A 16,380-nucleotide genomic window follows, 5' to 3' on the forward strand; every position below is an offset into this window, starting at 1 on the left:
ATAGAAGACAGATCTACAGAGACAAGCATACAGATTTATTGTTTCACATTACAGCAGGGACCTTCATAAGGAAATGAAGCCCCTAAGACATGGTTAAACCCGAATGTTTTGTGCTAGGTTTGGTGAAGTAAGACAGGATGAAGGGGTGAGAAGATAGGACAAGGGGGTGAGAAATGAATGTAGTGCTTGGGGACACTTAGCAAGCCTGTCTCTTCAGATTCCTCTGTGTCTTGGGGTCATCAGAGACACAGAGACTAATTCTCTCCTGCTATGCAGAAGATAGATTCCAGTAGATCTGACCTTCAGGAGAAGGTCAAGAAGTCACCCCTCCTCCCCCCTCCCTCCCTACCCCAATCAACAGACATCAACTTCACATTCCTTCAGCTTAACATGTTTTGGGGTTATAGGGGTCAAGCTTCAATGACCTCCTCCTTTCTGTGTTATGGTACTATCTGTTCCCCCTTTGTGTTTTTCCCTCAAAACTCTTGGAACAAAGAAATGCTCTTGGTGGCTCTGGCCTGCTAACCAGAGCAGTCCTTGGCAGCTAAGGCTCTTGAGGAAGGCTGCCTATTGGTCATTGACTCCTTTCCTTGAACCCACCTTGTGTTGGGGAGCACCAAAGGTCTTGGACAGATGGCAAAGGCCAGAGATTCTGCCTGCTCCTGTGGTATGGTGACCTATATTTGTGGCCCAGTCAGGAGAAGGTGTGGGTGGACATGTCCTCAGGTACTCCCTGCCTGCAGGTAGCACAGGACTTAATAGAGAAGAGAATTTAAATGAACATCATAAAAGGGTAACTTATAAAAAAAAAAAGCTTAGTTGGGATTTTATTGAGAAGTCAATAGTATAAATAATAAAAGATTTTATGACTCTACTTTGGCATGAACACTTTTCTTGATGCAGCTACACCTTTACTGGTCTTTCTGTTTCCTTGGAACATTTAGATCCCAACAGTGTTTAAAGGTTCTCAGAAAAAAAAGTCATCAGCAAGTTGGTTGGGAATGTGGCTCAGTGGTAGAGTGTTTGACTAGCATGCATGAAGCCCTGGGTTCGATTCCTCAGGACCGCATAAACAGAAAAAGCCGGAAATGGCACTGTGGCTCAAGTGGTAGAACATTAGCCTTGAACAAAAGAAGCTCAGGAACATTGCCCAGGCTCTTGAGTTCAAACCCCCATGACCAACAAAGGAAAAAAAAGGTTTTCAGACAAAAATGTCAAGAAGCTTGTTCCTTGTTTGTATTTTTTATATTTGTACAATCTTTAAGCCCAGAAAGAATTTCAAATTTGATGGTGAAAAATAACCAAACAGCATTTAGTTACTTTCATGAAAGGGTGTGTGTGTGTGTGTGTGTGTGTGTGTGTGCGTGTGTGTGTGTGTGTGTGCGTGCGTGCGCGCGTGTGCGCGCGCCAAGAACTCAGGGTCTGGATTCTACTTTTTGCTAGTTAATTGGAGATAAGTCTCACAGACTTTCCTGCCTGGGCTGGCTTTGAACTGTGATCCTCAGGTCTCAATCTCCTGAGTAGCTGGGATTATAAGGCATGAGTCATTGGTACCCAGTTTATGCCAACCTTGTTTTTAAAAAACCAAATTCACTACCCACTTTAATCCCCTCACCATCCTGGGAGGTGGTGTTACCCAGAGGAGTGGACAAGACCTCAGGGAGATGACACTTCTTGGGCTGTCTTCATTTATGCCCTTTATGTTGTACCAGCTCCTCATGGTCTGATTGGCAGTGATGACTAGAGAATGGATCTTCATGGAGCCATGGAATGAGGCAGGACAGAAGGGACCATATATACATTTTCCCTTCTCTTTTATGGAGATTGAACTGCAGTTGGATTTCACAGTAGCATGGGTTACAGTCAGAACATGCCCACAGCACAGTTTAGAACGGGCCCTGCAGTTAGGATGAAGGCACCTGCATTTAGTTGGCTTTGCTCCCAACCAGGCTGTAGCTTCACAGCGAAAGTGTCTTTGGATCCTTGTAAGGTGGCATAAGATGATCCAGCCTGCCAGATGTCAAAAGACTGAGCATATGAAGTGGGAAAGTGTCTGGAATGCCATGTCAGGAAGCCAAATTGATGGTGGCCCCCAATGGTCAGATAGTTTGCTTAAGACAACTTTGGGGCCATTGGAAGGTAGCACTGAAGCTTGTGAAATGTAGCATCCTGCGAGGCCAGGTCTGCTCTAGGAAACTGTGTTCAGTCCCTATCCTGAGATGAAGAATTGGGTACGCAGACCCTAATTCCTCATTGTCTCTTGCGCCACTCTTGCCTCATTCTTGGGTTTGATCTCCCATTCCACATCAGAGTGCTAGAACAATGGCCAGAAGGTGTTATTTCTTATCTCAATCCTGGCCTCACTCCACTGCTGTCTTGTACGAGACCCATTGTCTCTGTCCCCTCTGTTCTACCCCCCATTAGGGACTTAGCTTATTTCTCTGGGTGTGTTTTTGGAGCCCCATCTCCCACTTGCGTCATACTTGGCTCTTTTTCCTTTACCCCTTTTTTTGTGGCACTGGGGATCAAACCCAGTACTTCAGACATAATCAGAAAAAGAATCTTTTTCTTATGGCCCAGTAGATGGTTGATCTAGTCCATCTCTGGAGGCAGCTACAGTTTCTTGGTGTGCTGTGCATGTATGCATGGGTGAGTGACACTGCTCTGCTTACTTTACCTCCCTCCTCTCTGGCTTTTTGTTCCATTGTAGTTGCCAGTTCTGAGGTCATTCTGCATGCTTCTTGCTGTTCACAGGAATCACGGATGTGAGATCGTGAAAGTGGAATATTTAATCCAGCGCTTCAAGAAAAGTGGGGTTTTTCTGACTATCACCAAAGATGGAGTCTTGCAGTTCTGGACTGAGGCTTTCTCTATCATTAGCTCCTTTAGGGTGAGTGGGGCTGGTACATTTGGAGCAAACAGTCATTGAAGAGCATTTGCTATAGCACTCTGGAAGTGTTACGTGTCTATCCTGGCACTGGAGTGGGCTTTTCTCTGGGATTTGGGACTTAAACAGCCTGACTTATAGGTCTTGAGTCCAGATCCTGTCCTCTCCTCAGAAACCTCACCCTCTCTTCTCCTAAGTGGAATTACACCCAGATGCCAGCTCCTCCACTTGGATAGCTGTCAGATACCTGCAGCCTAGCTTGTCCAAACAGCATATTACTGGAGTCCCCTGCCCACGAGGCTTATCGTGCTTGAGTCCCTGCTTCAGAGAATGGTGTCACCCAGCAAGGCTCTTATGCTAGAAGTGTGCCTCCTTTTCCTTTTCCTGTCACACCCACCTTGTCCCCAATACCTGCTGATTCACATGTTTGCCAGGCGAGGCAGGGCATCATGTGGCTGTGAGCACATGATGTCAGACTCTGGAGTCCCAACTGTCAGAATCCCACCTGCACCACCTACTTGCCTGTGACTTAGGCAAGGTACTATGTTGCTCTCTCCACCTTATTCCTCATTGGTCAAGAGGGGCTTGCTTGTATATCACTAGTGTCCCTCCCAGGGCTGTGGGAGTTCATGCGAAGACAGGAGCAGAGCTTGAGCAAGGGCAAGGCACACAAGTGCCCAATAAAGGGAAGCCACCATCATGATCTTTCTATTGAGTAAGTGAGAGGATACTCATGAAAACCCACTGTGTATTTGGCACAGCCAGGCAAGCCTAATACCCTGCAGCAAATGAAGAAAAGTACAGTTTCACAGAAAGACCTCATGGAGAATGCTGCTGGCAGCACAAAAGGGTTTTGTACCCATATTCCTCTGCAGCCCCCACCCTGCACAGTGCTTTGCACCTGCTGCAGGGCTCATCCCTTGGGAAAGAGAGGCTAAGGTCTACGGTGGTCCTGGGACTCCTAGATGAGCACAAAAGACATTCACATCCTGGTTACACCAGTTAGCTTCATGTTCTTCACTCTGTGCCTGATGCTGGCCTGTGAGGCAAGACAGGGTTTGCAAGGCCCTCTGTGTCTGCCGTCCTCCACGATCAGCCTTCTCGACCCAAGCCTCTGCCATCCTTTCTCCCTCAGCTTAAGGATCTCCAGAAGCTCCACAAACAGCAGATATGGGTCATCGATATGGTGTGCCTGCACAACATGAACCTCATCGCAGTTGCATCCACTGATCTGAAAATTGGTGAGTCCCTGGGGCTCTCCAGTGGTAGTTGGGAGCCCCACATGTGTACCTGGGAGCGTGGATGGAGGGGAGCCCTCTGGCAGTACGGTCAGGTAGAGAGACAAGGCTGTTCACCATTGTCAAGTTCTCTTCTGTCTTTTCCTCAGAGTTCTTTGATATCAGTAACCATAACTGTGTCCGGGCCTTCACCTTCTTTGACCTGGATAGCTGTGTTCTGGTTATGGATTACTGGTGAGTCTCAGGCATGCAGGATCATGGCAGCTGCTACAACATATAGTTAGGGGAATGGGTTTGGACTCCAGAAAATCTCCATGGGGACAGGCCTGGAATGATCTCCACTCCTTTGCTTCTGAGGGTCCTGTGTCCTTCTTAAGCCTCCTTTTACCTCGGGCCACCATTACTGTCACTCTGACCTTGGAGCCTGAGTGCTCCTCTCCCTCCATCTCCCCTTCCACATAGCCAATTCTGGCAGATGCTGGTTTGGTGTGGCTGAGGATTCTGAGAAACAAAACTGTTTGAAACATTGTGAAATTCTGGTTCAATGATGATCTGAATCTGGGTCTTTTAGGCGTGAGTTGGTAAGCTAGGAAGAGGTTTAGGGCAAGGCTGTAAAGCCCATTGGCACTGTCCTCACTCCCAAGATGGAGGGCATGGCACACTTCTGTCTCCATCTTTCTCCAGGTCTGACTATCAAAGAGGTGTGTTCTGCTACGGGGACACCAAGGGCAACGTCATCATCTTCACCTCTGATGATGTGACCAGTGGGTTGTTCAACCCCAGCTTCTTCCCCAAGACCACCAGATTTGGTAGCTACAATGCACGGGCATGAGCAGTGGCCTGGGGGAGTGTGTGTAGAAGTGGGTCCCTCTCTCCCTTCTCCCCAGGCAGGACCTCTGGGAAGGCTGCTCCTTGGAGCTCACAGGGGGCTGCCTGCTGTGCCCAGTGGCCTGGGTGTGCAGGTGAGAGAAAACAAGAGGGACTGAGATGAGGGGCAGTCTCCTGCAGGTGGGAGCTTATAGAGGTGAGGGCTGGTGGGGGGGGTGGGGAGGAGGGGCTGCAGATCTAGGAAGAATGGAACCTGCCAGCTGTGACCTGGAAGAAACCCCTCTTGCTTGTTCTCAGAGGCCTGGGGTAGTGGACCTTCATCCATGGTGGTATGGCAGCTTCTGCCCTTCTAGGTCTTGAGCTGCCTGAGGGTGAGTGGAATGGAGCCTTAGAGTGGGTCTGAGGGGGCCTGGAGGACCACCTAGCTTAGAGGGAGCATGGCTAACACAGGGAGCACTTGTGAGCCATTCTTTGGGGAGCCACCTCCCCTGAGCTCCACCTAGTGCCTGGAAGGAACGACATACTAAAGCCCCCTTAACCAGAGAAGTTTAGCAGGTTATAACTATACACACCTGCAGCTAGTGAGTGGCGGTTGAGGCCTGAAGTCAGATGTCGATCCAGAGACCACACTGTTAACCGATGTCAGGCCAAACTGACAATGAAAGCTATCTGGAGCTGTTTTGCCAAGGGGCCCTAGACACCCAGTGGCAAGATAGCCAGCCTCAGGCCTCTTAGGCCTGATGACCTCAGGGCCTGAGGCTGTCTTGGGACCCATCTGAGCTGTACCCTGTCTAGTATCACACTTTGGATGCACACTGTTGGGCCTCTAGGCCATTCTGTGTCCATCTCGAGGCACCTTGGTGCCAGCCTTGTCCCAGTTATTGTGCCATCCTTGCAATTAGATTGGAGGCTGTGTTGATTTCTGAGTGGGTGGGACAGCATGGGAGCCAAATGGAACTTGAGCATGGGGAAGGACTCCTTCTAGGCCATTGGCTAACTGCAGGCTGGGGACCAACATGTAGATGGTAGGCTAGCCTGTGGGTGTGGGAGTGGAAGGGCAGACTTAGGTATGCATCCAGCTCTGGGTGCCCTCCTTATGCAAATATGGCAGCCATGCTTAATTGATGGCTTTGCTATAGGATGTGTGGAATGAAAGCATAGTGTTAGTGAATAAAATGAATAAGAACCTGATTGTGCTGCATTTCCCTTGTCCCAGCCTTGAGTAACATCCTACCTGGTGTGAGGCTTATAAACTTCCTCCCTTCCTTTCAAGTGGGGTTGGTGACTTTATAGCAGTTAAGAAGCTTGACATAGCTGGGTGCTTGTAGCTAATGCCTGTAAGCCTAGCTACTCAGGAGGCCGACATCTGAGGCTCACAGTGCAAAGCCAGCCTGGGCAGGAAGTCTCTGAGACTCCAATAAACTACTAGAAAATTGGAAGTGGCTCTGTGGCTCAAGTGGTAGATTGCTCACCTTGAGCTGAAGAGCTCAGCGACAGTGCCCAGGCCCAGAGTTCAAGCCCCATGACTGATAGAAAAAAAAAAAAAGATGTTGACATAAATCCTCAGAATCCCTCCTTCCACCACTCACCGCTGCATCCCCTGGGAGTTGCTGTAAGCCCAAAGGCCAGGCTGCCTTGCCTGCCTACCTCTGAATTGCTCCAGAGAACAGGTCTGTATTTTTGTCCCCAAGCATCTCTGGTTTTACCCATCTAGATCAGCTACTATTCTATCTAGGAAGTTCTTCAGCTGCTATCCTTGGGTGGAGAAGAAGCAGTCAGGAGACTCTGAGCCCCAAACAGGGCTGAGCTGCATGCAGTGCCTAGCACACCAAACTTGCTTGTTCATCATGCATGTACACACTTTCCACTTCTTAGAACTGGTGCTTTCTGCCTAAGGAGGCCATGTATCCTGAGGCATGATGGCAGGCTGCCAAAGGATTATATTTCTGAGTGAGTAGAGCCTGAGCTCTCAGTTCCTTCTCCTCTCTAGCAAGGCTGGAGTTCATTATGGAGTCAGCCACTGTGCTGGGAGCTGCTGCAGGAGCATGCTGGGTGGCAGTGCTGAATGCCCTAGGTCCTGCCAAGGCCTGAGTGAGCATTTGTTGGGAAAGCTCTTAAGAAGCAAGGAGTTACAGAGAAATACAAGATGTCATTTGAGGTTTGTTTTTCCTTTTTTTGATAGTCCTGAGGCTTGAGTTCTGGGCCTGGAAACTGTCCCTAAATTTTTGTGCTCAAAACTAGTACTCTACTGCTTGAGCCACAGCTCCACTTCCTGCTTTTTGTAGTTAATTGGAGATAAGGGTCTCATGGACTTTCCTTCTGGGGCTAGCTTTGAACTGCAATCCTCCAACCTCAGCCTCCTCAGTAGTTAGGAACACAGGTGTGAGCCACCAGTGCCTGGCATCATCTGAGGTTTTCTTGTCTGGAAGAGGGGGAAAGCTGGTGATTTGAACCTTGCTTATTTTCCTCCACCAGAAATCTTGAGCAACATTTCCCTGAGGAAACTCTTAAAAGAGAAGTCCACTCTGTATAAAAGTTACCGACTAAGGGTAAGTTGTGTCTTTCTTTGGCTTGATAGATACCATGGCACTTACCCATGTACACATTCCACTCACAGGCTAAATGGTTTTACTCCCTGGGTTCCACCTTAGGCCTTGGGGTTTAGACTGTAAAAGTAGGATTGAGGTTGGATTCTATCAGCACACGGCAGAACACGTGTCCCTGGTGTGGTTATGTTTCTCTCACCATCTTCACTGCTACTTCTGGGCCCACAAGTTTTGCCCTTCTTCCTGTCCTCACCCTCCCCTTCTCCATGCAGTAGCAGAGGACGTTCGTGTCAGCAGTGCGGCTGTGTTGTTCCTGTAGCTCTGCTCTCATCATCATCTTGTGGCCATCAGGACTTTGGTTCATTCCAGGCTTATTTATTTCCGGTCCCCCCCATCTCCCTCTGTGCCACCTTTTCTTCTTGTTTTCTCTGCTGCTGAGGCCAGGCACCACAGGGCCTAGGCACATGTTTCTTCAGGCTGCTGAACTTTTCTGCTTGGTTCCTATGTGCTGTTCCTTCGCTTCCTTCTGGTCCTATCAACCAACTAACCATAGAACAACCTGCTGCCTACTTCTGCCTTTATCCTTGCACTTCTGGTTACCAGTCCTGACTTTGTGAGGTCCGTCTATTATTTTCCGTGTATTTATTTTAGCCTACATTAGTTACACAGAGGGGAATTCACTGTTACATTTGCACATTATCAATGATGTATTTGAAGCAATCTCACCATCTGTTTCTTCCTCCTTGTCCTGTATCCTCATGACATTGTCACCTCTTTAAGGAAAGGCACTGAGTGTGCTGTCCTCTCTGTTCAATCTTTAGTGCTTGAGACATTGCTCCAGCTTAGTGGCCTCTCAGTATAATTTGTGGAATAAACAAATGAGACCCTCAGGGCATCTGAGTCAGGACTTCCAGAGGCTTCTTTTAGAGTAGGTCTTCTGGCCACATCAGAAAGGTGGCACCCATTTCTCTCTTCCTTTTAATCTGCTGTGAGAATCTGGTCTTGGGTATGGTTTTTCTCCATGTTGTTCAGTATCCCAGGACTCAAATCAGTGCCTTAGGTTTGTGCTGTCATTGGAATAGACATTTGGGGAGACAGTGACAGAAAGCCTAGCACAGTGCCTTACACACTGCCTGAGTGATTGATGATCTGGTCTCTCATTCATCTCTCTCTTCCATTCTTTCTTCTCCTTTCCTTTTCTCCCAGAGAGAACAAACTCCAGATTGGGAGGACAAGTAGTGAATCCCTATCATAGAGTCAAAGCTGGGGAAAACTAGCAGCCCATGGTCTGCTGCTTCTGCCGGAGTAGCCGTCATCCTTCTTTTACCACAGATACAGGCAAGGCATGTGCTCCTGTGAGCATGCCATGAGAAGTGTAGAGGCAGCAGTGGACCCAGAAGCACAGGCATCTGTGGAGACCAACTGGTACTTCAGTGTTGGGAAAAACAATGTTAGAAAGGGACCCACCTGGCCTTACCTCTAACTTAGAAAACAAGAGTACAGATGATACTAGACCTGGGGTTTTTCAGCATTTTCCAAGACCAGGGATGGCCACTCATCCCTGATCACTGAGCCTGCGCTAGCATGATGTCTGAGATGTGGTCTCTGGAGGAAGGAAGAGCCTTAGACCCTGTGATCTCTGGAACCTTCTAGTCCTTTGCACTTGTCATATTCAGGAGGGGCTGGGGTTGGGTGAGGACTGATCTTGACAGGGTCACTCTCTTCTCCAGGCTGTCCATACCAACTGGTGTGAGCAGGTCAAGTTCATTCCCCGCCTGAACGTGGTGGCCTCCTGTTCAGCCACCGAGAAGTCCTCTCTGGTGATGATAATATTGCCACCCTCTGACTCGGAGAGGCCCAAGTAAGGCATGACTCATGAAGGGGAGTGGGTGGTGAGCGTATCTCAAATGTGTCAGGCTTCACCCAGCCACACGTGGATGTCTCCAATCAGAGAGGAGGCCCCTCTGTTTCAGTGGCCTCTCCCATGAGGCCACTTTCAGAGCAGTGTCCTGAGGAACATGCCGGTCCCAGGAAGCAGTAGTCATGTGTTCTATGATCTGATGGGAAGTAGAGCCTAGAGATTGGCTCTGAAGTTTGGTGGTTATCCTTTTTTTGGTCAGTTGTGGAACTTGACCTCAGGGCCTGGGAACTATCCCTAAACTCTTCTGCTCAAAGCTAGTTTTACTATTTTGAGCCACAGCTCTACTTCCATTTTTCTGGTGGTTAATTGGAGATAAAAGTCTCACAGACTTTCCTGCCTGTGCTGGCTTTCCCCCCTCTACCCCCTTTAATTGTGGGGCTTGGACTCTGGGCCTGGGCGCTGTCCCTGAGCTCTTCAGCTCAAGGCAAGTGCTCTACCACTTGAGCCACAGCGCCACTTCCGGTTTTCTGGTAGTTAATTGGAGATAAGAGTCTCACAGACTTTCCTGATCCAGCTGTCTTTGAACTGCAATCCTTAGATCTCAACCTTCTGAGATGCTATGATGTTAGGTGTGAGCCACCAGCACCTGGAAATTGTAAGTTTTAAATGAGCCAAACGCTGGTATAGGATGAATCCTCCACACACCCAGATACTGGTCATGAGCAGAGTTCACAGAGGCCAGGCCTGCAGTGCAGCCTTACCTCCATTAGAGCCGACATTCTCCTCAAACACCTTCTCCACTTTCTTAAGTGGAGCTCAGTGAAGTGCTGAATCCTGTGATGGATGAAAGAAATATGGCTAACAGTGGTAGATGGTATCTGGGAACTGGGGGCCTTTCTGACCTACCTGGACGGTTATAGGAACTAGAAACTGACAGGGTTCATTCAGATCTCAGTCTCCTAAGTAGCTAGGATTGCAGGCATGAACCACCAGCACCCAGCTAGAGTTTTAAATTAAGGGTCTGTTTACTTGCTAGGCAAGTGCTCTACCAGTTAAGCCATGCTCCCAGCCTTCTTTAGTTATTTTTAGATAGCTTTGAGCCTCAATCCTTCTACCTATCTGTGCCTCCTGTATAGCTGGGCTGACAGGCAAAAACCTCTGTACTAGGCTTATTGAATGACATGAGGTCTCACTAATTTTGCCTGGGCTGACCTCAAGCCATAATCTTCCTGATCTTCCCATCCCAAATAACTGTGATTGCAGGCATGGACCACTGTACCCAGACCTTGACATTTCTATTATGAAACATTTCAAAAACATAGAACACTGTAAAAAGATAGCACATCTTAAAAATTATTGTCACTAAGTACCTTAATCCAAATGAATATTTTCCCAAGTGCCTTAGAATACCTTTAGATAATTTTATTTGTAATCAGATATAGTCTAGTACTAAGATGGTTTTCAGTAGAGGGATAGTGGTGTTTGACAGGAAGCCACTGCAGTAGGCTGTACATGATAGTGGCCTAGAGTTGGCCACAAGGTAGAAATGGAGGAACTAGGAGTATAATTGGGAGTAGGCTGTAGAACACACACACACACACACACACACACACACACACACACACACACCTATAATTGGGAGTAGGCTGTAGCACACACACACACACACACACACCTATAATTGGGAGTAGGCTGTAGAACACACACACACACACACACACACACCCTCACACACACACACATACACACACCCTCACACACACACACACACACACACCTATAATTGGGAGTAGGCTGTAGAACACACACACACACACACACACCCCTATAATTGGGAGTAGGCTGTAGAACACACACACACACACACACACACACACATACACACACCCTCACACACACACACACACACCCCTATAATTGGGAGTAGGCTGTAGAACACACACACACACACACACACTCACACACACACACACTCACACACACACACACACACACACACCTATAATTGGGAGTAGGCTGTAGAACACACACACACACACACACCTATAATTGGGAGTAGGCTGTAGAACACACACACACACACACCCCTATAATTGGGAGTAGGCTGTAGAACACACACACACACACACACACTCACACACACACACACTCACACACACACACACACACCTATAATTGGGAGTAGGCTGTAGAACACACACACACACACACCCCTATAATTGGGAGTAGGCTGTAGAACACACACACACACACACACACTCACACACACACACACTCACACACACACACACACACACCTATAATTGGGAGTAGGCTGTAGAACACACACACACACACACCCCTATAATTGGGAGTAGGCTGTAGAACACACACACACACACACACACACACACACACACACACTGGGTGGAGACTTTTTCTAAGCCTTTTGCTAGACCTTGTCTCTAGCTCCTCCCCACCCCAGGCCTCGATTCAGTCCCTGGCTGCTGCTCCTTGCTCTGCAGCCCTTCGCCCTTTGACATTATAGGTTGTCAGTGCTGAATTTAAGAAAAGGAATTCTTTGCTTTGATTACTGCCCAGACAAGAACTTCCTAGGTAAGTTACCTTCATGGACCCCAGAAGCAGCTGGTCCAACAGAGCGGGATTCAGGGCTGCTGGGGGCCTAGGGACTCCTGGAGCCAAGGTATCCTGTAGTATCTGGCTTCTCACTGGCTGCTGCCTCCTGCCACTCTTGCCTCATTCATGGGTACCAGGGGATGTTGTGTGATACAGGCTCTGTATGGGATAGGGGTGGAGAAGAGAGGGAGGAGAGGTGCTGATGGACTCTAAACCCTCTCCCATCTGGCAATCCTGACTGTAGGCCCCAGGTGGCTGATACCCATTTCTTGGCCCTAGTGACTGGTGGCTATGACCCCCATATCCGCCTGTGGAACCCCTTGATCTCCAAAAAGCCTGTGTGGCTGATGAAGGGACATCAGACATCAGTGACTCACATCATCATGAAGAGTGAGAATAGCATCTTCATCAGCATCTCCAGGGACAAGGTGCTGGCCTATGGAGAACACATCCCTACCTCATCCTCAGAAAATGGGGGCAGGAATCTAGCTCAGCCAGTGGGGAACCAATATTGGGAGGACCTGAGGCCTAGGCAGCCTTCCTGTCTGTGGTCTCAGACCTGGGCACAGGACCACAGGGCAGCTTCCCAGGTAGAGTCACAATTCTGATGGCCATGGGTCTCTGCCTGCCTCTAGTAGAGGTTAGAGCTCATCTTCAGTCTGCCAGAGTTGGCTTTCCTTGGGGAGCTGCCTGGATTCTTTCTTTTGGGCATATTCCAAGCCCCTTACTTTTTTTCTGAGCCTTAGTCTTCTGATCCCTAGACTGGGCTATTGAATACCTTGTATGAGAAGAGAAAGTAAGAGAGCCATATAATTACTGGCACAGGGTAGAACATGAGCTGTGTGTGCCCTGCCCTTGTCTTCCCTTGCCCCACTTGAATCCACACCTTTCGGCTGTCCCAGTTTGATTGGGCCTTCCTTGGTGCCTCAGCTCCTCACTCTGCCCGTGTGCAACTGTGGATTCAGGATGCTGTCCATCTGCTTACTGTGCAGGGTGTCCTGGCCAACAGCACCAGGTGCCTTCACTTCAGTGTACAAGTCTGTGCTTTCCTGGGCTCAGGGGATGGAGGATTGTCAGTACCGTTGGGGTCCTTGGATCATGTTCAGATATGTCCTCCTCCAGCTGCAGCTGCCTAGAATTCTCTCAATAGCCTCCAGCCTGGTGGCTTTGCCTCTGATGGAGGGTCTAAAGCTGGGGGTTTTGGACAAACAGAGACTGGTTTGCAGAAGTTCTCATGTCATATAGTAGATGGAGCAAGGCTGTGTGGCCTTTCCAGCGCAAATTCCTTGATCCAGGCTGAATACAAAATGACTAGTCTGGAGATAGGCAGGCCATTTTGTCAGCTCTATTGGTAACTAGTCTCTGACTGTTCTAGGCTGCCTTTTCCAGTGAGGCTGAAGCCAGGAGCAAGTGAGGGTCTAGGGCAAAATGTAGCTGCTTGCTGCCTTCCTCCTCTGCCTCTAAAGTCTGCAGCTCAGGAAGGGGGAGGCTTGAGGGAAAGCTCTGGGATCGAGCTGCTACATGTACTCTGCCTTTCATGTACCACGTGCCCATGTTTCCTGGGCATCAGCCTGGGTTCTCTGTGGGCTGTGATGGCCTCACATGTCTAACTCAGGCAGGAGTGAGGAGAGTGCCCCTAGCCCTGTCTGCAGGAGTATCCACAGGGCCTCAGGCCTCAGCTGTACCATGAGGACTCACTCTCTGCCTCTTGCTTGTTCCCACCCCCAGAACATCCGTGTGTGGGACCTACAGGACTACGACTGCCTCCAGTCCTTCGGTGGGAAGACGTTTGCCCTGGGAAACTGTGCCATCACCAGTGCCTACTTACACAAAGACAACACCTTAGTCTGCAGCACTTACTCTGTGAGCGAGGGGCAAGAGGGCAGGCACTGTCCTGTCCTGTCCTTCCTCAGCTTGCCAAAGATGCTCAGCTGGCTGGCTGAGAGGCTCTGGCTCTCAGGCCTCCCCAATGGGTTGGTTCTGGGTCCCCACCTGCTGTAGCCAGCTCTGCTCTGGCCCACCCATGCATCCCTAGCACTTTTCTGGGAAACGCTCTGCCAGTCAGGCGCTCTTCCTCTACACTCTTCTAGCCCTGTCACTATTAATGTGATTGTCTTTTCTTCTAAACACGAACTTCAGGGAGATGTGAGCCAATCTGAACATCTCTCTGAATGAGAGGCCCCAGAACAAACTGTCAGGAAGACTGCTCATGTCTTCTGTCCTGACATAGGCCAGCTATGTCTGGGCCAAGCCCCAGGGACAGACTGGCTGGAGTGGTGATGGGCCTGTGGCTAGATGGAAGCCTAGGAGCTTCTGGCCATCCTGGAGGTTCTGTCTAGGGAGGAAAAAAGGTAGCATTTGTTGTTACTGGGACTTTGTGCCCTCTGTTGACCAGGCCACTGTCAGGTGACACACCATTTTCCTATGCACTAGGCTAGCTGAGAAGGAGGAGGTAATGTGTCTTGCCATTTCTTTGCTGCGTGCTAGAATGGTACTTTTAAAATGAAACAGTCTTTGAGGTTGATTTTGATCAACTAACATTATCAAACCCCTCCCTTCTTTTTGTTGGGAACTAAGACTTTTACTAGGCAGAAGGTGTGTGTGTGTGTGTGTGTGTGTGTGTGTGTGTGTGTGTGTGTGTGTGTGTGTGTGTGTGTGTGTGTGTGTGTTACTGGTGTTTAAATTCAAGAGCCTCATGCTTGCTAGGTAGGTACTCTACCATCAAGCGCACAGCCTATGGAATCTATTTCTGAAGCACAGTTACACTGATGTAGAAAATGTTTTGTGTACACCAGGTATGATGGTATACTCCTGTAATCTCAATTACTTAGGAGGTGGAGGCAGGTGGAGGTAGGGTATGAATTTGAGACCACTTGCCTAGCTAATCCTAAACCCTGAATTCAAATCCCAGCACCATAAGAAAAGGAAAGGAGGAAGGAAGGAAGGAAGAGAGGAAGGAAGGAAGCTAGGAAGGGAGGAAGGAAAGAAGGAAGGAAGGAAAGAAGGAAGGAAAGAAAGAAGGAAGGAAGGAAGGAAGGAAGAAAAGAGTGCCATGCACTATGAAAGCATCCAATGCTCAGGGCTTCAAACACAGGCATCTTTAGCCTAGCCCAGGGCAGAGTCATGGAGGCCTCCTGGAGGAAACATTTGAGTCTTAGTTCCTTAGCAGCTGTGACAGGGACCTTTAGGGCTTGGGAGTCCTAACTGTGAGTTGGGGCTATGGGGTGGGTGGGAGCAGCAGGAGTCTTGGGGAAATGAGGCCTGGTGGCTGTGAGGTCAGGTGTCCCCCTGGGGTTGCTCAGTCAGAGTGGGAGGTAGGGGGAGTTGTCACCGAAGGCAGGGCCCTTCCAAGCTATCTACCCTTCTCCCTGCAGATTGGGATCCTTAAAGGGTATTTAGAGACCCAGGAGCCAACAAAAGCAGGGCTGAAGACAACACACAGCACTGCCCTGTGTGCTGTCCTCTACAGCAAGATCGTGAAGCAGGTGAGCAGCCAGGGCTGGTCTCAGAAGCTAGCAGGAGTGTTCAGTGATGAAGGTAGGACCTAGACCTCCCCAGGTGCCTGGTCTGTTCCCATGCCATGCTGGGAATCCTGGGAGCCTTGCTGGTGGTGCCAAGGACCATGGGATGCAGATAGCAAGTAGTCTTGCAGACTGGTTAGCACAAGAGCGGATCCACCCCCAACCAGCAGAGACTTTGTGTCCTGGACTGTCTTAGATCACCTCTGCATAGGCAGCCTCTTGACGTGGAGTGAGATAGAATACTAGTTATGGAGGGCTTCTCAAGACCCCCTACATGGGAGCTGTCCCACAGCTTACTTTCCAGGGAAGCCACAGTTTGGCTGTGTTTATTGTGAGAGGGAGGGAGATTAGGGCAGCAGGCAGTGCCCTGGGTCTGAGGAGAGGATTCTAGGCAGACTGGGCCACTGGGCACATGGAATTATTTCTGCGGAGTGGGTACAGAAAGGAATTGTGGGACCTCTGCCCATTGAGCCTCAGGTCTGGTCTTGGCTATGGACAGGGTGCTGCACCAGACCAGAGCTCAGCTCAGCTCTCTGGCTCTCTCACCATTCTCTTACCACTATCACTGCCTTAGGGGTCTGCTGTGCTGTCAGGAAGTTTTTCTCAGGAGGTAGCCTAAGCAGCCTCACCTGCTATGACACTGTACCAGGTGTGATGGCAGCAGAATGTTCCAGGGAGTGGCAGGACTGCCCATTGTTCTCAGTGTTTCCCTAGGAGGGGCTTGTGTAATGACACTTTAGCAAACATCTTCTCCAAATTTGGGATTCCTTTCTCTGGCTAAATTCTGATAAGTAAGTACCATTTCTGAGTGAACAAAATGACTTTAGCAAATAAACTGATTCTCAGGACACAGAGCCAGGGAAGATCCATCATCAGGCCTTCT

General features: G+C 49.2%; 1 protein-coding gene across 1 annotated transcript in view; it reads left to right on the top strand.

Annotated features, from left to right (window-relative positions):
- The window catches only part of Efcab8 (EF-hand calcium binding domain 8), a 47,309-nt gene that overhangs the window by 12,829 nt on the left and 18,100 nt on the right, over window positions 1-16,380 (top strand). Inside the window, 11 exon segments of the mRNA XM_042694642.1 lie at window positions 2,755-2,890; window positions 4,023-4,128; window positions 4,275-4,359; window positions 4,810-4,934; window positions 6,383-6,392; window positions 7,439-7,502; window positions 9,230-9,360; window positions 11,888-11,955; window positions 12,256-12,404; window positions 13,705-13,839; window positions 15,351-15,461. Of these exon segments, the coding sequence (XP_042550576.1) occupies window positions 2,755-2,890; window positions 4,023-4,128; window positions 4,275-4,359; window positions 4,810-4,934; window positions 6,383-6,392; window positions 7,439-7,502; window positions 9,230-9,360; window positions 11,888-11,955; window positions 12,256-12,404; window positions 13,705-13,839; window positions 15,351-15,461 (1,120 nt within the window).

The sequence above is a fragment of the Dipodomys spectabilis genome, unplaced genomic scaffold, assembly GCF_019054845.1.
Source record: "Dipodomys spectabilis isolate Male_0828 unplaced genomic scaffold, ASM1905484v1 ptg000175l, whole genome shotgun sequence".
In the NCBI taxonomy this organism is placed as follows: domain Eukaryota; kingdom Metazoa; phylum Chordata; class Mammalia; order Rodentia; family Heteromyidae; genus Dipodomys; species Dipodomys spectabilis.